We start from the raw sequence: 25705 nt of genomic DNA on the forward strand, positions 1-25705 counted from the left end.
TCTCGCCCCTGCCTCGCCCTTCCGACACGCTGTCTCGCGGCAACAACAGCGACGCGCAGGGAACGTGCGTGAAAAGACCTTCGCGTTTTCTTCGCGCCGTTGTTTCCCAGCCCCTTTATCCACCCCTCGAAAGGGATGCTCGCCCTGCTTTCCTTTCATCAGCGCGTGCCTGCGCTGCCTCGCCAGCAAGCGGCGGCAACTCGCTGGAAAGTCGAAGAAAAGCTCTCGTTTCAGACCTAGCCCAAGGGACCAGGGCAAAGCTAGGCGCTCCCTCGATCGGAGTCGATTCTTGTTAGCATTCTGCATACACTTGCGTTTTGATGCTCGAACGTGTTCCATCCCTTTACCCAACCCCCGCGATAAAAATTCTGAAAAATTAGCTCACTGGAGGCGGATGCAAGGGACAATGCTTGTATTCTCTGTTTCAAGTGCGCAAATACTGTCACATAGTCGTGGGAGATCAGAATCAGTGGAAGGTGGCAGTAGCTTGAGTCAGTACAAAGGCAGACACTGTGAGTTCAGTAGTAAGAATCAGTTATAACTCGGACAAAGGAAGTGAGTAGAACGTCAGATCAAAACAGAGACAGTAAATGAGTAAAAAGTCAGATAAAACGTAAATTAGTAGCAGAAGTCAGCCTAAAGTCAGACGAAGGCAAATCAGTAGTACAACTCAGTGAAAAATCAGGCGAAGGCGAATCAGTAATATAAATAAAACGAAATCAGCTTTCCTTAGTATTCTATATACACCTCTTTTATGCTGTTCAAATATGTCAGATCCCTTTCCCAACCCCCTCGTTAAGAATTCTGAAAAATTAGCTCGCTCGAGGCGGGTGAAAGCTCTGGAACAACGTTTGTATCTTTTGTTTGAAATACGCAGACACTGTCGAATCGTCGCGAGAGATCAGACCCAGTTGAAGGTCGATTTGGCGATAGTCCAAGCGATTCGACTCCAGCGTTGATGGTCCTCGTGATGGCTTCAAGGTTGGCCTGCAACGGGGGCAGGAAAGTTGGCAAGCATTCGTAACTGTCAGACACTTCTCGTGTTGATTGTAAGCTCGTAGGCGCGTAGCTGTCAGCTTGGATCCTGTAAGCGGATAGGGTTCGTTTAGGGCTGACATTTACGTCTCTCTTCCACTTTCTTCAGTGACGTCGACAGGGATTTATGATGAAGCTCCTTGGTACGTATTTTGTGAGAATGTTGCATGAACTGGGAGGCTGGACAGTCGAATATGCCTGACGTAAGCTGACTTCTTGCATTTCCAAGTCACTTGCCTCTGATAGCAGATTGAATAAATAATCGATGACGTTTCATTGGCAAATAATCTCTTTTTTCTAAAATTCAAGTACTCTTCAATTAATTCCATTGAAAGGGGAGGGGTTGAGCGAGTTTAATCATGAATAAATTTCATCCAACCCTGGAAAGTGCATATGTACATTGGATCCCCTATTTTTCCCTAAATTAATGACTCCAAACGGCAAAGTTTCATTTTGCAAATGCACTCTTCAATCGCGACGGGATTCGAGCGACCTCGCCTTTCCAGTGACCGGAAACCAGAAACATTATCTGAACAAGTGGCAGTGGGGAAGGTCGAATTATTTTGATTAAACTTTCCCGATTAATCGCGCCCTGTTACGAACAGTTACTCACTGATAACTGCACACAACGATGTTGTTCAGCCCTCATCCAACAGACGCTCAAATCAATTTCATCACATGAAAGGGCGCCTCTAAATGTAAAAATAGAAGAAAAATTCAGAATAAAAAAATTGTGTTCGACGTTTCCTCTCGGGGATATTACTCGTTAAAAATATGTATACTTGGTCCGACTTATGGTTGACTTATTCTACTGCTCCTGTAAATTAGATTAAACTGGCGTAAGTAGAACTGTAGTCAGACTCTTTTTCTGTGAACCTAGAGCTTCCTCGAACACTCTGTCGAGCACACAATGCCCAGAGAATATTGAGGGTCATCTCAGAAATGAAAAATGGCTTCGAACACAGGAGCAAAACCCAGGCCATTCTCCTCGTTTTCTCTTTTCATCTAGTTCGACCACCCCGAGGATTGTGTATCGATTCCCAGCAGAAGGTGATCATGTGGCCCCCCATTGCAGAGGGTCTGAATTATGTAACGACGCCGTTTCTTGTTTGATAAGCGCTCGGTTTAATATCTAAAAGGGATTCAGAGGACGTCTGAGTAGTCGTGGTAAAAAGTTCTGGACTTCGTCCCGCGACAAACGGAATTACTTGGTCGGCGAAAAACGTCGAAGGTCCGCGGCGCTGGCGGGAGAAAGGTATGTGGCAGTCGTAATTACAACCGGCCCTATATCATCGTTATAACGCGCCATGCCGACTTGCCATCCCCCAGCCCAGCCCCTCCCTGCCCCACCCAAGCAGTTAGAGCACATTCTTGGCCGCGGCGGTGCAGAATTTCCTGCTGATACCGACGAAAAAGCTTCATATTCGGGCTTAACGCCCGCTTTACGATGCGACGATCCATCGGTGGGGCCCTTCCACCCCCGCGCCCTCGTGGTCTGTGCCCTCTGTTGCGCGTACATCTTGAAATTGCACGAGTCGCGGCGCCATTCGTTGCGAGTCGTCGACGAAAACGTGTTCACACACCAGACCTTTGTATTTCAGACCTGAAGCAGAACTGCTTGGTCCACGAAATTTTTCACTCGCCAAGCAGTACGATTGGAGGATCCTTTATTTCCCTCCTGCCTCCTTGTCATTAATTTTTTGAGTTACAGCTCGCCTTTGGGGCGCTGGAGACTGCTGCAATGGATTCGATAGTGATTTTCAAGTCTGCGGTCTCGGGAATTTGTGAGTAGTGTTGGGGGATGTATGAGAGATTTTGGGAGGATGTGGGTGAGATACTTTTGGGTGTGAGAGTGTATGAGACTTCAGGTACTCAGAACTTCAGGTACTCACAGTTTTAGGTACATAATTTCAGGCATTCGCAATTTTAGGTACTTTTAATTTCATGTGCTCAGTGTTGCAGGTACCACCAATTTTAGGTACTTGTAATATCAGGTACCCAGAACTCCAGGTTTCAAAAACTTCAGACGTCTGAAATGTTAGGTACCAACGATTTCAGGGACCCACTGTTTTGAGGTACCTACAAATTTAGATACCTGTAACACAAGGTGCTTCTAATTTCAGGTACTGGTGACGTTAAGTTGCTATACTATCAGGTACCAAAATTTTTAGGTAGCTGCAATTTTAGATCACTGTAATTTCAGATACCAAGAACGTTAGGTGCCTATATTTTCAGGTACCAAAAATTTCAGGTACCTACAATTCCATGTCCCCACAATTTCTAGCACCCTCACACCCCCGACAAACTAATCTTCATTTTGCAAGCGTGCCAAATCGTGAAAGCTTCAATTATCCCACTGTTGTTGCGCAGAGAACTATCATCTGACTATTGAATCCATCGACTCATTTTAACACGAAACCCCTGTTGGCCTCCTCAAAAGAGGCTATCCCTAATTGAGTGAGCGGCAGCGATGAAAAGAGCCCACGATAACAGCTGTTCGAGCCGCTTTCAGACTCAATCTCGACGTCAATACCTTGGTTAGGCCGTAACGAGATACTTGAGGGATTAGCCGCGATCGATGGTCTATAGAGCACGGCTAAAGTTGAGCCGCAAATCGCTGCTAGAACAAGAAACAGCGAAGGCTGGCTCGGGCGAGCAGCCACGTCGATTGCAGGCCGAGGGCAGCGTGCACGGATTGGAATAATTCACCGTCTACCCCTGCAGACTCGTCACTCTCGATTTATGTACAGGCTGGTAGCCTAATCGCTGGCAGAAAGGCAGGCTGGATCCAGCGCGGCGCGAAATTAGCGTCGATTATCCAGCCCCAGCTTAACTCCCGTTTAATCGACTCTAAATTCGTCTGTAATCGAGTGCCTCGGAGCGTGGCCTCTGACAAAATCCTTAAACGACCAACAAAAAGCGCGACTGAATGGGGCCTGGCTCTCGTTAACGCTGAAGAAGTCCATCAGAAGTTCTTCATTAAGTCGAACATCGCTCCGCGTCCGCGCAAAAAAGGAATGTCCAGCGGAATCTCCGTGTGTAACAAGTCCACGTTAATTGGACGTGCGCGAAATTAATGAAAGCAGCGGACTTTGAAGCGACGCTGAAAGAACATCTCCCAGGCCAGGTATCCGCAATAACGCGGCTGCATTTCCTCTTACGTCTAGCAGCGCGCAATAATTATAGCAGTCGTGTGATCGTGCTTCGCGTATTGTGTCATCCCTCCACCCCCCTGCCCGAGCCGCTGCATAAAGGGGTTGGTTCGTGAGCGTTGGAAGATAGGTGGCGGCGGGTTGGGTTTTAGTCTAGGAGAATATTAAAGTTTGCTCATTAACCGCTGATGCATTGCCCCTGTCCATCCCCTCTCCCTACCCAAGGCAATGATGCTCGAACAAGAGGGGTGGGTCTTCCTCCATCTAACACGCTAGTTAGGAAACGCTTCAGCACAGCACTTTCGGGCGAGAAAAAATTACTGGATTTGAAATCGACGTTGAGTTAGGAAATTCTGGGGAACCAGAAATTTAGTACTTCTGTTTCAAAGGGGGTTGAAAGTGGCGTACCTCAAAGGGGTTGAAATTTCAGAATATTATGTTCCATCTACCTTTTACCACATCTTGAGAAAATTCTGTGGAGAGAACAAATTTCTCTCAAATATTCCTGTTTTGAGCCCCTGAAATAGAGAATAAGGGATGGTTTTTTTTCGAAAATCGATGCTCCTCGAGGATCCTCCACCTGGACACATCGATTACACGCTGTTACAGCGAATGCAAACCAGCGACATATCGCGTTTCTGTCGGTGCCAGTTAGACTGCATCGCAGGACTCCTGCTGCCTTTCATTCGCAGTCGAATAGGATGGAAACTTCCGCGGTAAGCTTCTGCGATCAATGAAATCCTCGTCGATGACGCGGCCGTCTATCGTGCAGCGATCTCCTGCACTGTTGCAGCAGATTCTCAAATTTCGCGAGTTCCTGGAGCGACTCGAGCCAGCAGGGCTTCGAAGATGAGAGCCTCACCCTCTGGACTGACGCGTTTGAACTTGGATAATGAGGTGGATATCAGTTCCTTCTGGCTGGGAGAAAAACCAGCAATTTCTCGGCTAGTGGCTGTGGGGAGGAGGGGACACTTGGAGGGGTTGCAGCACGACTAATTCGTTCTGTACACTCACCGTTTCATAACGCGTCCCGCACCCCCACGTGGCCGCAAAATCTGCTCGGTTTATGGACCAACGAGGACGCGTTTAGAGAACGATAGAGTCGAGGCGGACGTTGCGAGGCTTAATTACGCTTGCCCCGATATATGGACCAGCTAAACTGATATTAGCGGTTACAGAGGGGCGATGAAACTGTCCCAGATGAACCTGTATGGCGTTGAAAAAGTTTGGGGAAGCAACAGGAATAGTGCAGCCCCAAATGAGAAGAGAAAGGGTAAATGGTGGCTGCTTTTAGGGTGTTCTGGAAATAGGAACCTTTAAGGGTCAGTATGTGGTAACTGGAACTTTTGGAATGAGCTCTTCTGTTAGGAATTTAGACAGTGTTGAAGTTAGATCTAGGCTCTAGTTAGGTTTGGGTTCAAGATAAATCTAGCTCCAAGTTAGGCTTTGGCTCAAGCTAGGTCTGGGTCCAGGTTAGGCACAGGTCCATGCTAGGTCTGGGTCCAAGTTAAGCTCAGGTCCATGATAGGTCTGGGTCCAAGTTAGGCTTATGCCCATGCTAGGTCTGAATCCAAGTTAGGCTCAGGTCCATGCTAGGTCTGGGTTCAAGTTAGGCTTGGGTCCATGCTAGGTCTGGCTTGAAGCTAGGTTTAGGTCCATGCTAGGTCTGGCTTGAAGCTAGGTTTAGGTCCATGCTAGGTCTGGCTTGAAGCTCGGTTTAGGTCCATGCTAGGTCCGTCTTCAAGCTAGGTTTAGGTCCATGCTAGGTCTGGCTTGAAGCTAGGTTTAAGTCCATGCTAGATCTGGCTTCAAGCTAGGTTTTGGTCCATGCTAGGTCTGGCTTGAAGCTAGGTTTAAGTCCATGCTAGATCTGGCTTCAAGCTAGGTTTTGGTCCATGCTAGGTCTGGGTCCATTTGGAAGTATGTCCTAGTTAGATCCAGGTCTAAATTAGGTTTGAATTAGGTGCAGTCCTGAATTAGGTCCAGGTCTGAGTTAGATCTGAGTTAGGTGTTTAAATGTCTCCTGATCGAAATGTATTACACAAGTGCTAATACCTACTAATCGGAATATTCGCAATAACTTTCTTTATTAAGCATACAGCCAGCGTTTAGTTGCGTTTGTGGAGCGCGCTGAAACTAGTTATTACAGCAATAATGATTGCACGCGTTCGATGAAAGTTAATAATCGAATTTATGCCCCGTTAAACAAGCGCTTCTAATAATTCATTATCAAGCTCGTTATCGATGCGAAATTCGTATTCAACCATTACTGGGACAGAAATTTCTAATTTTGCCCACGCGCCTAGTTACCTTCTACCAGCGTAAAAACGCGCCCAAGGTAACTGTATCTACTGTATCTACCAACTGCACAACCAGAGGCAATCGGAATAATATCGTCGATATTAACTATGGAGTCTCTGCCAATTTCCAAACCATAAATCCACGATAACGTATAGAAAGCGTTCCACGAATTAATTGAATTCTGGCTGGAATTCAGTATCGTTGAAAACGGTACCATAAAACACGCGATAAAGTTGGTGCGTGTTTGCGTTTATTTCCAATGGAACGCGAGTGGGAGGCGAATATTTATAGGGCGAGCTTCCCGAAAAATGAAAAGTTAAAGGCTGGCGTCGGTATTGGGAAAGCCATTCGCGTCCCAGCTTCCCAATTTGTCGTGTCTTCGCGTTTCCTGTCTCCCACGCGCTATCGATCGCGTTTTGTTTCGCCTTCCCTTCCGCGGGGGAGCGAAAAAAACGAGCCCCTAGGTTTGTGGAAACGTTCCCACGGTACCAGGCTGTTACAGGGTCTCTCGAGCCAGCCACCGACTGTCACGGCTCTTACCAGAAAGCCTCGCTAACTAGGTATACACCGTAATTACCACTTTGTTCATGAACGTAAACGGTCGCGACTTTTAAGAGGCTGCTATTGGTTAGTCGGGGGTTAGAACTTCCGTCTGACGCGACGACCCGTAATTGGCAGCATTTAGATTCCACGAAGTCACCGTCGGAGGCGGAAGTTTGTCCCTTGCACGACCATTGCTTGCAATTTAAGCGACACAGCTAATGGACGCGAAGCACGTAATGAGTCGCGAGTTACGATCGGGTCATGCAGTGAATCTCGTGATGGAGCGGCATGGACGGTAACGATTCGATCCTGATGGACGGGGTCGCGTGCAGAGGGGAGGGAATGTTACCGAAATCGTCGCTCAATCTTCGATATTCCGCTTCGCGTCGTTCGTGGCTTGTTTGTTTTCGTGTTTATAAATTGTTTGGAAAGGTTCTGTGCAGTGGGTGCTCGACAGATATCAGAAGTTTTAAGAGAATAAAGAGTGGTATAGTGAGGTCAGTAGAAGAAGTCAATCGATGGTCAGGTACAGTAGAATTAGTAGGAAAAGTCAGCCTTAAGTCACACTCATACAGAGAGTTCAGTTGTGTAACTAAGTCAAAAGTCAGACGAACGTGAATCAGTAGTATCGATCTGTAAAAAGTAAGAAAAAAGAGTAAATTAGTAGCATACATCAGTCAAAAGTCAGACGAAGGTAGAACAGTAGTATAAATCAGTCAAAAGTCAGAGGAAGATAGATCAGTAGTATAAATCAATCAAGTCAGACGAAGGTATGCCAGTAACATGAATCAGTCTAGAGTCAGACAAAGATAAATGAATAGTATATCAACCAGTTTGAAACTCTGACGAAAATAAAGCAGTAGTACAAACCTGTAAAAAATCAGCCTAAGGTGGATCAGTAGAATAACTCAGTCCCAAGTAACGCGCATCGAGGTCAGTAGCATAGATCAGTCTCAGTTCAGACGTGTCGAAGTCTGTGAAGTCGAGCACCCTCTATTTCGAATCCACATCTCGCCTGACCTCATCCACAGCTTTTTGCTCGATGTAACAGGGAAATCAGGTCTATACCCTTCCCTCTTACAACGCCGTTTTCACGCGTCCTCCTCGACAAGCCGAGCACACCCCTTGGGCCATTTATCCCTCGGAATTATCGAGTCTCCTCGTTTCCCCCTTCACCCCAGCAGCCGTGATCTCTCTGTCCCACCACATCTATTGATTCTCTCCTTTACGCCAAGCCACCCCCAGCCCATCCTCTTTTCATCCATCCATTATGCATACCGCAAGAGCGGAAGAGCCTTCTAACCACCGACTTACCTGTTGCGACCTGGCTGGGGCCTCTGGAATTCCCAAAGAACTCGATGCCCTGCGTAAAGGGCACGTACAAAGGCCCCCACCCCTTAAGAGACTCTCAGGCAGAGTTGTTTGCGTTATAGATTCATCGCGATATTGCTCTGTGCTGTTGACATCCAGAAGTTAGCTCTGTGTTTTCCTGGGGTTAACTGCGGTGAAACAGAAACTCTGGCGAGTAGTAAAATCAACCATTGATCGGGCGGCGATAGTTTCTGTTCCTCTTCTTCTTCTTCTTAACGATGGCTATGATATTCTCTACTATTCTACCAATTTCTGGTCAGCTCGACAACTTCTGCGAGTTCTGACAAGGTTCCACGATTGCGAGATGATTAGTAGCGAATCTATCGCCTGAAGTACCTTCTTAACTGCCGACAGGAGCAGTTCGAAGTTTCTAGAGTTCTTTCTGCGAAGAATAGGTTCTTCTGCCCCTAATTAATAGTACTCCGCAAGGAAGTTTGTTCCTAGGCGCAATTACTAACTCTGCTTCGTTTTTTATGAGCTCTAACGCTATGCTGCTGGCTACTCAGCAGACCAGTTCGCGCGCGTTCAGCGTGCAGCTACTTCGCCCCTCTTCTTCTGCAGCCCTGCACTTTCTTCACTGCATCCCCCTCTAAGTTACGGATATTTGTTCTTGCAACTAGCAATCCTAGGCCTTTCTTTCGCCTTCGCTCCTTTCCTTTTAAGTAAACTGCATCCGTTTTCCTGCCGAGCTTCGCACAGTTTCTTTGGGAGAGCGAAAAAGCTCGCGTGAGCTCGAGCAACAAAGTGCCGAAAGCTCTGCAAGGTTTAGTGGCGATATTTCAGTAGTGGTCAAGTTTTTCTGGCAAATTTATATTTTTGAAGATAACAGAATAATAGGGGTTGTTAGGACGTGACAAAAAAAAATTTGAGTGATGGTTTTACATGCTAAAGTAAGGTGAAAATGAATAATATCAATTTTTTAAAAAGTTCTCATAATGTACTTGAAATGTGTCTGACTTTTAAGTGACCTTTTCTACTGATTTGGCTGCGTTTGATCTGAGGCTGACTTGTTCTACTGGGTTAGATATGTCTGAACAGAGACTGGTTTATTCCACTGAGTTTGTTATGTCTGAATTATGGCTGACTTATTCTACTAGCAAGAATGTGGCTAACTTAAGACTGATGTATACTACTAGTCTCGCGATATTTGACTTAAAATTGGCTTGTTCTACTGATATCTCAGAGTCTGATCTAGCTACTGCATTCCCATTCACGCGAATTCTACACACTAATACCTCTGAAACAATGCTCAAAATACAATTTTACTCTCGACTTTCGTCTCCTCTTGGCATCTAAAATCACCCATAGCATCCCTGTCGCCTGCTATCGAATGCCCTGCCCATTTGTCTGTCCCTCCCTGTTTAAAATTGAATCAGCCACTGTAACGAGCTCATTTTTCCAGTCGAGACAAATTGAAACTACCCTCAAGACCATCTGCGCCATCGAGTTTTATCGCGGCACGCTTTTCGACGCGCTGGGTGCCGTGTACGCGCCCAGCCAACACTGTTAACGATCGCTCGGCCAACGTAGCCAGCTCTCGGCAAATAGACATATAGGATACTGCCCCTGTAAACAATAATTTAGCATAATCGTCTCGACTAAACGTTACGCAGGGCCAATAACCGCGAACGCGGCAATCGCAAACAGTGTCGCTGGGCGCGGCGTACTTTACTCTCGTAATCCACCAGCAAACGCCGCATAATACAGACATACGCGGCAACCATCCCTCCAAATTCTCCTTAACGCCACCCCTTCGTGATCCCACGCTTGGGATCCCACAGATTACCCACCGCGACTACCCCAGCGTCACAGATTATTTTTTCGCCCAGGCGCCGACGGGGGTGAAAACAGGCGACACAGTTCGCGAGCAGACGCGAGGGTGAGTCCTTCGGGGGTGGCTTCTTCGCAGGAGCAAACAGCTTCTATAGCCCCCGAAGAAAGCTTTTCATACCGAATATACTCGCGATAGTCAGCGAGGCGAATGGAACAGATGATCGTAAACAGAAACAACCCCCGTCTCAGGAGAGGAGGCAGAGGGAGGAGTTTTCAGGGTTCGTTTGTTCCTCAAACCTGATCGTCGCGAGTGAAAAACGAGGGACGAAAGTTAGTGGCCGCTGCGTCTTGCATTTATCGAAAAAGCTTGACAGCTCTCTCGACCAGCCACTCAAGCGCGGATCGAGCGTGACGTATTTACTTCCTTCCTGGTTTTTCCACGGAAGTGAGGACTGCACCGATGGCAAACTTTCCGAGTAAATTTCAATCCGAGTCCACCCCTGGCTGCGCCGCCCCCTTTCTGTTGGTCTATGATTCCCCACTGCAAATAGAAGAGTTCTCGCGACGTACGACTTTCCACTTCGTGGAAGTCCCTTGTCCGACACACACGGGCTGTTACTACTTGCACTGGAAACGATTTAAGCGACTACTCGCTGGGCATCCGGTTCTCTCGCCTTTCGTGGCTCTTCGTGGGGGTGGCAGGGGGTGGACCAAGGGAAAGATAGAAGCGTGATAGTGAACTGGTGGTCGAACAGTCGGCCACGTGTGACCGTGAGCGAGTTTATCGGTCATCAGACAGTCGGGCGAAGTTCAGCTTAGCCTGCTTGAGGATTTCTCTGGCAACCCTCGAAGTATTCAGCCATGTATCTCTTTTGGCTCAGTTGGTAGAAGAAATGAACTCCAGCAGATCCTCAGCAGAAATATTTCGCGAGCTTTGGTGACCGAATTTCCATGCTGCTCATTTTTGTGAGTAGGGTTACGGATTCGTGAATAATTCTGGGGAATTTATGAATGAAAAGGGATGATGCTTGAGGAGCTTTCGATGGGACCTTTGCGTGGGCGTAAGAGGGCGAAGGTAAGGAGACAGGCAGTGACTTTTCTTTGCGAGGATCTGGCTGGAACGAGTTTCAAGGTATAACCTTGACAATAGCCTTATTCCAGGGCCTCGGATCTCTTTCTCTTTGAAGGAGGAGAAAATGTCGGATCAGCGACAGAGGAGCATCCTAGCTCAGCTCTCTGTGCGCTGTCTTTGGCGAGCTTTGTACGACGTCAGAGCAATCTAGGAGACCGCAATCCCTGCTTGAATGCCTTTTCCATTTCCATTATTGGGAAGGAGTTACCCTGGTGCACGCGTGCAATGATAAAACGGACGCTTCAGTGTCTCTAATGGCGCATGATCTGGCAGGTTCGTGATCGTAAGTCTTCTCTAAACTCTGAAGAAAGAGTTCAAATACTAGGGACTGAAGAAATTGAATTATGATAGATGACTGGACTTTGGATCTTCATGTATTTTGACGAAACTAATCTGCAGAAGAATGCTGAATTTGTGTAGGGTGTCAAAGCTGAAGGAGGCTATCTAAACACCTCCTCTGTTTTTATTAAATATCTGAAAGACCTGAGTAGTGGTCGACTTCTACTAGGAAAGTTCACGAGATGCCTGAGAAATAGTTTACTTTTGGTATTGAAATTCGTGAGGAGCCTGAAAAGTGGTCGATTTCTACTACTGAAAGCCACGAGAATTCTGAGAAATAGTCTACCTTTACTACTGAAATACGCGAAAATTCTGATAAGTGACTGACTCGTACTACTAACACTCCTGCAAGTGTTCTGCGTGTCAGAGATCCATCTACCACAAAACATTTCATAATTTCGCTAAACACTAGAGACATACTAGATACCCAAAATTAGGCACACCTAAAACTCGACAAAAAAGCACACAAATCGACTGAACCTGGATCAAGCTCCCAAAATACTGCAAACTTCCTCTACCCGAGTCACCCGCCTCATCCAATCAAACAATTTCACCCAGCCGCCAACAGCCTGCCGCAATATCTGCCAGTGCTCGCAACAATGGTCATCCCCCACAGCAGAAACGATAAAACTGACGAAGGCGGAAGACATCAGCGTTGAATAGCGAAGGAGGGAATCCATCATCGTTTCTTTCAATATTTAGCGAAACGTGAACGCGGTGGCGTCAATTACGCGGAAAAACTGCTCGAACCGTAAAGTCCATAGCGCGAAGGTAGCATCGTGACGGGGTGAATCCAGGTGGGCAGAAGGGATAATCCCGCGGAGTTAGCGTCAGTCAAGCCTGAATTACGACGTGTGATGGCGCGGGACCGCCCTATTTGCCGTAAATTATGATAAACTACGTTACCTCCGCCCAGCCTCTCCCCCCCTCCTAGGTCGATAATAAATACGAAATCGATACCGCCAGGTATTTGAAACTTGCGCGCTCGTGAACAACGTCGATGGAATAAGCTATTGCACGGAAACATCGAAAGGGCTCGCAATTGATTGCCGCTGACCGACCAAATTAACCTTGTATCATAGTGTGGTAATGCGACTGCGAAGTTTTAAACGCGAGCACGTTATTTACCGAACGGCGCCGCTTTAATGGACACCTGCATTGATTCTAATGCGACGGACGAGAGCCAATGGATTGATGGTGTTTAACCGTGGCTACTGTTCGACTGGCGATTAATAGGGATTAGTGTGTGTCAAATGGTGGAGGATGTTCGACGTGCGAGGGTGGAAGAATCACTTGAAATATGGATGACCTTGGCTTGGAATTTAATTCCTTGTTTGTTGAAGGAAGTTGTGAGATTTATGTTTGATACGTTACATAGGGTTCATGAGAAAGATTCGAGGTTTTTCGATTCTCAAGGTCTGGGTGTCGAAGTCCAAAAATTTGAGTATAAAAGGCAGAAGGTGCAAGAGTCTCAAGGTCTGTATCTCTGAAAGTCTCAAGGTTTAAAAGTTCAGAAATCGAAAGGAGCGAAAGTTCGAAGTCTGAAGATCCGAAGGTCCATAGGTCCAATGGTCCAAAGATCCGAAGGTCCAAGGGTCCAATGGTCCAAAGGTCCAAAGGTCCAATGGTTCAAAGGTCCAAAGGTCCAATGCTCCAATGGCCCAAAGATCCAAAGATCCAGGGAACGAAGGATTCAAGGATCCAAGAACTCAAAGATCCAAAGGTCCAAAGGTCCAATGATCCAAAGATCCAAAGGTCCAAAGGTCCAAAGTCCCAAAGTTCCAAAGGTCCAATGGTCCAAAGATCCAAAGATCCAAAGGTCCAAAGGTCCAAAGTCCCAAAGTTCCAAAGGTCCAATGGTCCAAAGATCCAAAGATCCAAGGAACTAAGGATTCAAGGATCCAAAGGTCCAAAAGTCCAAAAATCCAAAAATCCAAGGATTCAAAAATCCCAAGAATCATAGATCCAAAGATTCAAATATCCAAATGCCCAAAGTGTATCGGTTACAAGGCCTTAACATCTCAAGATTCCAAGGTCCCAAAGTCTCAAGTTTTCAAACTCCGTGCACTGAACTTTTTTAATTCCTGAAGTAAGACACTCAGAGCAATCACTATTCCCAATACATTTCACAACCTCCTCACCCTGTACCTTCAAAAGAAGACACAGATGTATTCAATTTCTCCAGATCGCCCGATTGAAAACATCCCATTGAAAAAGATCGCGTAAAATTCGTGGAGCTTTCCCCTCGAGTGTCTTCTACTGAAAAGAGTTAAAGTCCCGAATAATTATTACAGATACGCAGATTTATTCCCAATCGATATTTCGGCGGGAGTCGTTTGGCCCGGTGGCGTGCTCGTTTCCATTCCCATCGCTGGCGAGTGGAGCATTTGATCGCTAAATTCGCGATCGAGAAAACTCCATTTGACGGAGATAATGGACCTGTATGCATAAACCCTCTTTCCCGCAAGCGGCGAAACGGTTTCCAGGCCACCTGTCCGCCTACTATTTTTTCCTCGTTAGTCAAACGAATGATCAAAAAATACCTCCCGCCGCAGGGACCCTCGTTTCTGTCGCGAATTAACAATCACCGCGTGCTGATTGCCCGACTCGAATCTCGTTCACGTTAAAATCCGAACGCTCCAGGCGATTCGACTTGATTTTATTGGATCCCCCTACTATAATCTGTCGCTTCCTCTTTTTTGACCGAATTAAACACAAATTTGCCCTTAGACCGTTTCACCTCCACCGACTGTGCCTTCTAGGTTATTCAATAATCTGATACCTGCTGTGTAACTGGGCCCTGCCAGGTGGCAGATGAGCACACGTCAGACTGCAGTCACATAGATTTCTGTAAACGAGAAAAGCAAACAGTGTCCTAGCCAAACGAGGGGAAAGTAGAGAGAGAGAGAGTTCAGTGGCACATAGCGAGCCTATCGATTCCTGTGATTGTGATAGAACTCAGTTAGGGGAACAATTATGCTCTTCCTATAGGTAAAGTGGGTGGAACGTTCTGGCTTCATGACGGATACCCAAATAAAGCGATTCGTCGGCGCAGAGATCGTCGACGAGTTGAAATTTCGCGTTTCCCGACGACACGCGTGTTGTCCGTGTTGATGGGAGCGCCAGCGGGCTCGACGGAGGAAAAACAGTCGGGAAATAATTTCCGGCTGCGTCGAATCTGTTCGTCGAAGGCTGCACGTGCACTCCCATCCCGAGTACAGTCGCTCAGAAAAATATTCAAACAGTAAGTGTCGATTTACTGCAGTTCTCGTCTGCGTTTATGGTCTCCCAACCTCGGCAAACGAAAGTAGTAACAGTACTGAAATGTTCTAGAGGCTTGCTTGTAACTGAAACGAGATCTCGAATAGTATCGAGTAATTGGGAAGTCATACATGTTCGAAACAATCAATTTAATTGAAGAATTTCAGTGATATGGTAGGAGGAAATTGAGGTGTAGAGAATGTGTGAGATATGGGCGAGTTTTATTACTGAAATTTGCGAAATGTCTGAGAAATGGCTGACCTTTAATACTGAAAGTTGCGAAGAATCTGAGAAATAGTCGATTCTTAATAATTAAATTCGGGAGGAGTCTGAAAAGTGACCAATTTGTACTACTAAGACTCGTGAGCGGTCTGAGAAATGGTTGACCTTTACTACTGAAATTTGGGAGATTCCTCAGGAGTAGTTGACTTTCACTACTGAAATTCGCGAAGAATCTCAGAAGTGACTGACTTTTACTACTGAAATTCGTGAAGAATCTGAGAAGTGACCGACTTATACTACTAAAGTTTGCGAAAAGTCTGACAAATATTGGGCTCTTATGCAGAAAGTCGCGAGAAGCGTGAGAAACAATGGACTTTTACTACTAAAATTCTCAGAGTTTGAAGAGTGCTCGACTTACGCTACTGAAACTCACAAAAGGTATACGAAATTGTTGACTCCTACTACTGAAATTCATGATAAGGTTGAGAAATAATTGCCTCTCACTCCTTAAATTCTCAGAACCTGACAAATAATCGACTTCACCACTGAAATTCGCAGAATCGACAACGCCCCCTGATAAACTCATGAAAATTACAGGATGTCGTTGCTTCTGGCATCATCCTTATTTGCACCGTCGACCATGGATTAAACGACAGCCAACGCAAACATATCGGCCGCGGCGTTTGTGTAATATCTAAATAAAATTAGCATTTAAACGCACGAGGCGGAATGTAGTTATCGGGGCTAGTGGTTTGCGAACAAAGAGATAACGAAATTTCGATTTTCGTTGATCCAGTTATCTTTCGTGTACATATTTCGGAATGAACGGAGGGGATTCACTCCCAAAGCTGCCTTTTATCGCGCTCAGAATGCAGACCCTTTAGCCATTATGCAAGGGCAAGCGGCCGTACAGCAGAAGTTCAATTTCCTTTTTTCACTGAACCTTACAAGTTCACGAATTCACGGAACGACCAACAGCAACTTTTAATTTGACGCTGGTTCGCGACAGTCTCAACTTTTTCAATCCCCAATTATTGCGAACTTTCTTCCCACTTCCGCCTCGAAGTCAGAGTCGTCTGATGGGAGAGAAGGTGTACTCCCAAGTATTTTCAAGGATCTCTACGTAAAGTATCACAGCGGACTTCATCGATATTCCATTTGCACCGTTCACCGTCACGTTCAACGTCGCAGATGCTCGAAGGCGCTGAAAACCATATTCGAACACGGTCCTTTACGAGGACCAATTTCCCTGGAATCCGTGACAAGCCCTTCCCCAGAGGACTCGCTATCGGCTACTTCCTGCGCAGAACGAAAATCTGCCCCCATCGTTTTTGCCCTCGGTTTACCTCAATTTTCGAGCCACTCTAACAACACAGCAAAGGACGTGGAAAGGCAGGCCGAGATGGAAAAGAGATTGAAACTCCCTCGGTTCTTTCAGGGGACCAAATACGAGCAAGTTTGGGAATGCATTTTAGAATCCAGCTGGTCGCTCTGAAAGTGAGTCTGGGAGAAAGAAAAGGCAGGGACACGGACAAAGCATGAAAAATAACTTCGAGGGACTGCAGAATTCACGAAGCGCGAAGAGCCTACCTCTGGCACCGTGCAAGATTTAAGAAGACCGTCTCTATTTCACGTTCTGCACTTTGTCGAGCGTTAAACTTCCTACCATAGATCGCCACGGTGAAAAATAGAATCGCATTACCACATATCAATTCCCAGCATTACAGCTGCACAGACGTAACTGCGCTGGATAGCACTGCTGCATCGGCGAAGGGCAATTTACGTCCTTCAGACTGAGAATTGCAGTCGGATATCATGGCTTCGGTCTAACTTTGCTCTTACATATTCATTTGTGGTTGAAAGACGAGAAGAGAAGAGGAAAAATATAGGAAGGAACAGAAATAAAGTACAGGTTCTTGAAGATTTCAGAAGAAAAATTTTCAGGTACTCGAGAATTTCAGGCACTCGAGAATTTCGAATGAAAAGACTTTCAGGACATTTCCAGGAAATTGCAAGTTTCAGGTATTTTCCAGGTATTCGAGACTTTCAGCCACTTGACATATTTAGGCATTTTACATTTTTAGGTACTTGAGAATTTCAAGTACTGGATACTTTTAGGAACTCGAAAATTTCAGGTACTCGAAATTTCAGGTACTTGAGGATTTCAGGTACTTGAGAAGAACAGTAACTCTACATATCTAGGGTCCAATTATATTCAGGTACTTCAAAATTTCAGGTACTCGAGACTTCCCACGTGTAGAAACTTTTAAGGTATCAAAAAAGTTTAGGTATCTGAGAGTCAATGATGCTCGAAACTTCAGCTTCAGTTCCCGAAATTTTCACGTACCCTAATTTTCAGCCACAGGTGCCTGAATTTTCCAGGTACCCGAAATTTCAGCTTCAGCAGCCTGAAATTTACTGTCACAGATGTGGCGACTGTTCTAACGATCTAGAAAATGAAATAAACGATTTCATATGAAATAAACGAATGAGTCACTCGCCGCAATTTCCACTCCCTGCATCACGTAGGATGCAGAGGTTCCAGCAGCGGGTATCACGTAATATCTTTTGGTGCACGTGGTTGTATCTAAACTCCCAGCCGAAATTGCTTGTTATTGTACGTCTTCTTGCCGCGGGAAACGTGCGGACGAGCGTGCCCCAGCTACGCGATTAGTTGTCGCTCGATACTCAGAGGCGATATCTGGTTTCTGTACAGTTTCCAGCGGGCAATTGCGAACTTTCCTTGATATTTCGTGTCGCTCCCTCCTGCCCCAGTCGCGCGGCTCCATTTCCACCAGCGGGCATTTCACCGAAGAACGTATCGTTGTCTCGCTGGCAAAGGCTTGCTCGATGTAAACGTGTATTTAATAGCCGCGCTACTACGCGTTTAAAACTAATGAATATTTCATCGAGCAGACTTTGAATATTTATCGAAGCCCTGCTTGCTTCTTTTATCGAGCTCGGGGAGTTAGGCTAATGGTTTGATCGGTAGGATAAACTTTCAGCCGCGGTTCAGATTCGAAATTTAATCAGTAATGAAACGTAGGAAGCTGGTTAGGGAAATGACGCTGAGCGCGATGTGAGCTGCTTTGAAAGTTGGGGATTGGAGATGTTGCAATATTGTTGACAGTGATGTAAGGGTAAGTGAAATTTGGGAGAAGTCGGAGGAATAGTTGATTTATACTACTGAAGTCTGTGAGAAGTCTGAAATGTAGTCGACGCTTGAACTTGTAAGAAGTCTGAGGAATAGCTGACTTTCACTACTGAAATTTAGAAGAAGTTTGAGAAATATTCGATTCCTGCTACTGAATTTGGCGGAGTCTGAGAAGTGGTCGACCTTTATTACTGAAATTCATTAAGTGTCTGAGAAGTCGTCGAATTTTACCACTGAAATTCGCGAAAAGTCGGGGAAATAGTCGACTGTTATTACTAACACCAAGATGCAGGCTGAGAAATAATTGATTTTTCTACTGAATTTCACAGAGAGTCTGATAAATGATCGACTCTTACCACTCAATTTTACCAGAACTCTGAAAAATAGTCAATTTGCACGATTTCTGTAACGAGAACTCTTTCTAGTGGTCACAAACTACTACTACCTCATCAGAAATCCAATATTTTCTCCAAAAACACCCTCGAAAAAGGCAGAAATTGACAAGGGATGTTTTTATTACCATCTCTTCATCCGTTTCCATAAAATCCACGAGGCAACAAATTCCAGAAGCAGAAATAACCGAAAACCTGGTAAGTTAGATTTGATAGCGTAGAGACAGAAGGGTCCCGCGTCGAATTGTGTTATCGCATCCATATCAACGAGGCAGCGGTACGTAACTCTTTTCCCCAGCCCCCGATAATCCGTAAATTTGAATATCGTTGGTCCGTGGGTCAATCAGAAATTCAGTAGGGCCAATGAAATGCACGCGCGGAGCTCCCCCGAGCGTATTCGAAAAATATTTCCGTTCTAATCCGCCCGCTCTGCTTCCGTGGACAGCGTGGGTGGTTCGACCAGACCGCGCATCGATTCCGCGGCAACCGTCGCTTCTTTTCGAGCCCACCCGCGGCTGTGTTCATGAATATGGAGAATTAGACCTTTCGTGTGACGCGCCCCTTCCCTCTTCCACGTCCTCCCGCCCCTGCGAGGCACGCAAATTGATTCGACGCGAGCGTTCTCGCGAGATTCCGCCCCGATGTTGATTCAAAGAGCAAAGGATTGCTTTCGTACGGCCACTCTCGCGAAAATTGGAATTCACGAGACACTCCAGGTGACAGAGAATGGATTCACGAGCGTCGAGCAGAGTTCAGTCGTGGCAGGGGTTGGTCCTGCGTCGCCACGGAATTTAAATTCCCGTACGAGCGAGCCTGCCAGCTTCAGAACGCCTGAAATTGCCCAGCTGCTCGGTGCCCTCTGACCCCCGTGTGTCAACAGAATTTAACCCCTTGACCTACGTTTTTCTTTCATAACTTTTTTCACCTTCACTGCCGATCTGAAACGGGTATCTATCCTAAACTGCCAACCACAGAGCACCCATTAAGCGAACATAGACTCCTCACGCGATAATGCGTGATCGGTTACTTGTAAAACATCCTCATCACGCGATATCGCGTAATCGGCAGCGAAGATATAGTAAAAAGGGCACGAGTCTGACTCGTTGTTATAGGTCAACGGAATTTAAGTTAACATCGTATCGGTTACTTCGAGGGCACAGCTGAGGGCCAGTTAAAGAGTCTTTCGGAAGCTACTCCAGGGTCCAGGAAAGGGAGAGAATCAGTTGGAATAAGAACCACTCGAATGGTCGATTAAGATCGACCTCTACTCACCCCGTCCTGACGAAGTTGGCGAAGTACTGTACGATGTTCTCCGAGAGTATCACTTCAGACTTGGTGTAGTTCCTCGGGAAGTGGCCGAAACCGTCCACCAATGGCGCACCGAAGACGAAGGGCAATTCTTCCCCGTGAACAGTGCCCATTTTCTGAAAACAGAAAGCAGAACTTGTTAGATGGTGTCCCATACTGCCTGATAACGAAGCAAATAGAAATTTATACACTTTCGAGGCACGGAAATTTAGGGTACCGAAGAAAACAGGATTTCTGGAAGCTCTTGGGGCACCGAAATTTTGAGAAGCGAGGAAATAAAAGTTTACAAACTTCTAGGATGTCGAAAAAAATGGAAACTTTTCCCATACTTTGGGAGATCGAAGAAAATAGTAGTTTAACAACTTTTAGGATTTTAGAAACTTTTGAAATACTGAAATTTCGGCGACTAAAAGAAAAAAGAGAAGCATATAGACCTTTGTAATACCGAAAAAGTAGAAATTTACAGACTTTCAGAGTACCATACAATACAGAAATTTACAATCCTTCTGGTACCCGAAATTTCGTTCGCTCTCGCATCCTTCTTCCCCGATATTACATCGCGTGAAATACAGAAATGTATTCTACTCCATATCGAATAAAATAAATGCAAGCATAAATATCATTCTCTCCACTTTTTCGACGTACAGTGAAATATTCGACCAAGCAATAGACTAATAACACTGCCAGTAACGTTTATCAGTAAATCGCCTCGAATCTGTTCTATTTCCACGCGCGCCAATCCCCCATATTATTCACCCAATAACTTCTCCCCTGCCTTACGGATGCAAGCTCCAATTCCACTTTTGAATTATTCCCTTCGCGGCAGACGCGATAGACGAAAACAATGCATCCAATTTTTTAAGCAAACGAGTTATTTGATCTGTTTGTCTAGATGACGACGAACCACGCGTCCATTCCCGACCACGGACGCTGACGTAGGTAGCAACAGTATCCTCGGGTAACGCGATACATTAAGCTCCATTTTTCGGTGGGAAAATTGCTCCTCTCTCGCTGCTTACAGGCGCTGTAACCGAGCAGTCCGTATTCGTTAGAAAATAGTTTCTCGGGGTAAATGGGGTTCAGGGGTGGAGGAACAGCGAAGGAAGACGGACGGCAGTCGCAGTTGCCAGTTCGTAAGAATCAGCGAGCGTTTCGGTTATGGATGCCTTCGGTGGCGGCGTCCCGAACTCTCGAACAGGGGCAGAAGTTCAGATACGGTTCTCTGATTGCGACAGAGTAAATACGTAGCAAAGGAGAAATTACTTGATGCTATTAGGTGGCCGAGAAGAAGTTGCCCCGTTTTTGTTCGGTCTCGCTGCAGTTTCGTCCAAGTTTTACGCGGCAGAGAAACTTTCTTCGGTGAACGCTTTACGACCACCCTCGCCTTTTTTGCAAGATTACAGGTATAAACAGGCGGGGCTGTGTGCGGCTCAGGCGCGCACAGACACGCGCAGCGGCCGCGGGAAGCTGGAAACTGTGCCGTTTCTTGTCGTAAATTCTTCTTTGGATTTTACGCTTGACAGTTCCGCGTCCCTTCCCATTGAAAGGTTCGCGGGCGAAGCCAGTAATGCGGCGCAATGCAGTCCTGCTATCTTAGGTATTCGACTCGGGAGAATATTCGAGCAACACTGCCCTCGGTTCGTCTGTAAACAACGAGCTGGCTTAGATTTCAGGGTGGGGGATTCTCGACGATAAGGGGGATGTTATAAAATATGGCGAGGGGAACTGAGACAGAAATAGGAGGGGAATGAGGAGGGAACAGACGATGGGAGAAGGGAAGGAGAATTATGACGATTTAGGTACTGGTTCGTGGGAAGTATTCGATATAGAGCTATGGTCGAGGGTAGGTGGAATGAGGTGCGATCGGAAATTGGTGGTAGATGCATTAGGGGTTGGAGGGAGAAGGGATTTTGCATGAGAAAATGTCAAAATTGAGGATTTAGTGAAATTTGCCTGACTTGCGATTGACTTATTCTACTGAATTCTGTATATGGGGCTTAGAATTGACTTGTTCTACTGATTTCTCTGTGTCTGGGCTACGATTGACTTTTTCTACTGATGTAACTGTGTCTGACTGGAGAAAGACTGGTTCTAGTGGTGTCTGTACATTAGTTTTGTAAGTGACTTATTCCACTAATGGCTTGGGACTTACTCCACTGATTTTTCTGTCCTGCTCTAGTTACTGCAACCTGGACGTAGAATATGTCTTAACCTAGCAGTAGAATCAACCAATCACTAATCAGGCACACAAAAACCAATGCACCAAGTATAGCAAGCAAAGAGAATATTCAGAAAATGTCTATCCACAATATGTTCCCCAATTTACTTACTCGGCTCTGAAATTTGTATTATCTCCCTCTGCCCGATCCCTTCCCAAAGCTCCCCCAAAAACAATATTCCATTACTCCCCTGTTACCCCTACTCACGCTTCCAAACGTCAGTAATTGAATCGAAATCAATTCCATTAAACATTAATCTACATTTGCGCAGCGCGGCTGAGTAGTCAAAGAGCTCGCCTATTAAATATCATTGCGTCAGCTTTGCCCTCTCTTCTAAGCGAATTTCAGTTTATCAATAGTCTCGAAACCGCGGCGCACGATATCGCGATGGAACAATGGAAATAAACAGCGAATGGTTCAAGGGGCAGGGGAGAGGGTGAGGAGAGGAGAAAAGGGGCGCGAGGCTGGGGGAGAAATAATGGAGCACGGAAGAAGGCGCATCGATCACGTTTCCTCGGATCGTATTTGCCTGCAGCGCCGCGGACCGATATGTTTCCAAATGAAATTAATGGGATCGAGAACAGCCAGAGCGCTCCCCGTTAACCATCCCGACAATGATAGAGACCAGTTGGCGAAACAACCTTGATAAAGCCTTGGTGGTGGCGCAGACAGTGACGGATACTCGACAGCGTCTCGCCTTGGCGGATCGTATTTTGAATTCAGCTACCAGCATCCCCCTGGAACGCGTTCCCTTCGTCTTCGTGGCAACTCCACTGGCGATTCTTTCTGCGCCCTGGCGTAGGTGCAAGGGTCGTCGATTCGACTCCAAGTGTAAGAGGACTCAAGGAGGAAAGGCTTGGACACTTGAAGGGTTAAATCTACCTGAGTAAATTGAAGAATCGATTTTTTGTTGTTGAGAGTCTCGTCTGCAGTGTTTGATCGGGCAAGTAGAATGAGAGCGTGTTATGTCAGACAGTAGTAGTAGAAAAAAGGTAGATGACTTGGTATTGAATTCGAGAGACTGTTTTGGAAATAAAATTTCCTGTTCAGAATCTTGTATGCACTGCCTAAGATAGACTAAGTAGAATGAGACAATATCGCGTCAGACATTTGGGTCGAATGGATATGCCAGACGTATCAATTAGGTTTTTTGAAGAAGAATATTGATAATAGAATCATCATGGAAACAAAATTGAAAGGTCTTCGCCTGAGTGAGCCTTGTATCGAAAAAGTAGAGGATCGTGTTGCGTCAGACATTACTGTCACGTTAACTTTCTCGAGAAATTATGGGATTATGGACCCGCGATAAATAACATAAAATCGAGAACATAATCTTTGAAACAAGATTCATCTCAACAGAGTCAGAAGAAATAAGTAGAATAAGACCATGCTCTGCCAGAAATAAGTGCTATTCTAACTTTCTCGAGAAATTATGAGAATATAGATTTCAAATGAATTATCTAAAACCTAGAACAGCATTTTAGCAAAAATATTCGTTTGTAGAGTTAGACGAAATAAGTAGAATAAGACCTCGCTATGTCAGACACGGCTACTACAAATTATCCAAAATCTAGAACAGTATCTTAGAAAGAAATATTCGTCTGCATATCACTAGAAGAAATAAGTAGAATCAGTCCATACTATGTCAGACATCAGTCCTTCACCAGTTTCCTCGAAAGATCCACATTGCCTGGCACTGAACCATCGAATTATGGATTCCAGATGGATCATCCAGACTCGAGAACGTCATCCTGGAAACTTAAGCGTGTCTACCCAGTAATGGCGACGTTTCCGCAGGATCGGCGAAATATTAACTGACCACTGACGTGGCAGTTAATCACCAGGGGATAGACCCTCTGCCCTTTCCTCCTTCGATACTCGAATCGGCCATCCTCCACTGAATTCGCAACGCGAAACTAAACTCGCTCACTCGGCAAATGCTCCTTCGTGTACACCGCGTGTACACGCTTCACAATAATCGCTCCTCGCGACGATTCTGCTCCCTGTTTGTCTCGCGACGACTGCGTTTAACGACGACTGGCGTGTCACAGCGATGCTGGTTCACAGCCAAATAAATCATACGCGTTGAAGTTTACTCTTGAGCTCTGGCTTGACCAGGTTTAAATGACCAGAATTCGGGAAATAATAATTTAGGCAGTGGAAATCATGGAATCTCAAAATTCTCTATTTCTACTACCTTTTTTTCTTCATTTCTGTTTCTTGGACTCTAGTTCCTAAAAATTTTCTATCACAGCTGTTTTATTTTTGTTGTTGGTAATAGCTGAAGTCCAGATTTTTAATATTTATACTAAGGAATAATCTCTGAATAAAAATTGTTTTCACCCTTTAGGCACACTTTTTAAATCCTTTGCATATTCTTGTATACACTATGCAACCCATAACTTCTTCCATAGTAAACATTCCCATAAATCCAGAGTCCACAAATTGCCTCGGTACTTGAAATAATTGTGAACCAGTTCGCTGAGAAATTTCTGAAACGCCTGAAGTTTAAGTGCACGAATCGTGTTGGTGGGAGTGGAATTCGTGATGGTGAAACTAAACGAAACCTTTCGAAGGAACAAGATCGGACGAGCGATACATTCGGATCCAAGGATTACTTCGACGAAGTCCTGCTGCATTTATAAAGGCAGCTTGATTAAGCCCGAGATCCGCGGATAGCTTGAACAGGGAGCTCTCCCAAAAAGGAGGATCACGCTCCCGACGAGCGGATCGAAGAGCGAGCAGCGAAATAGGTCGAGGAAAAGCGGGCTGGGGGCTTAAGTAAATAAGAGTGGACAGTAAAGACTGGCGGTAATGGGCTTAATAAGATAGCTAGCTGAAGATGGGAAGGGTTTCGTTCGGGCTCGCTTTGGCTCCTTCCAACACGCCTGCAATGAATGCAGTCTTCGTGCAGGGTCCAACCACCAGTCGACACCTTCGCGAAACCTCTAAGTATCCCAGCGATTCTTTCCTCTACTTTCTATTTATTCGAGCTCTTAACACAGGAAGTGCACAAGTTAACACTCGTCTACTTGGTTTCCAGGATGCTCCCAAATTTGAAAGCTCAGAAAAAGAAATTGGTACAGAAATAATATTAAAAATTGAAAAATTGAAACCCAAAGCATAAATATAAAAATAATATCAACAAGTAATGAGAATAGAAAAATAATAATACAGTCTTCTAGTATTTCTCAGACACCCTTTATGATAATTTAAACCATTTATTTCGTGTATATTTCGAGCAAGATGTCCTTTTATTATTTATTGAATATAAAATAAGTGAATAAAATATCCCATTTTATTTGTTCCAGTAGATCCTGTGTCAGTCGATGGTCTAAAAATCGAATTCGTTTAAATTAAAAGATACGACGCTGCCGGAGGTGTGGCTCGTCCTCTTGACAGACAATTTCCGTCGCGACGACGCGTGTTTCCTGTTTCAAGGTGCACACGCGCCGTGGAATCTTCCGGTGAAAGTTACATCGTAATAGTCTAAGTTCGTTGAC

General features: G+C 45.5%; 1 protein-coding gene across 2 annotated transcripts in view; it reads right to left on the bottom strand.

The window, feature by feature from the left end:
• Window positions 1-25705, bottom strand: part of Nlg-4 (neuroligin 4) — a 247234-nt gene that overhangs the window by 61027 nt on the left and 160502 nt on the right. For both annotated transcript variants that reach the window (XM_076382179.1, XM_076382178.1), the window contains exon 8: window positions 19948-20099. In XM_076382179.1, the coding sequence (XP_076238294.1) occupies window positions 19948-20099 (152 nt within the window). The remainder of the gene's footprint in view (window positions 1-19947; window positions 20100-25705) is intronic.

This window comes from Calliopsis andreniformis, chromosome 7, assembly GCF_051401765.1.
Source record: "Calliopsis andreniformis isolate RMS-2024a chromosome 7, iyCalAndr_principal, whole genome shotgun sequence".
NCBI lineage: Eukaryota > Metazoa > Arthropoda > Insecta > Hymenoptera > Andrenidae > Calliopsis > Calliopsis andreniformis.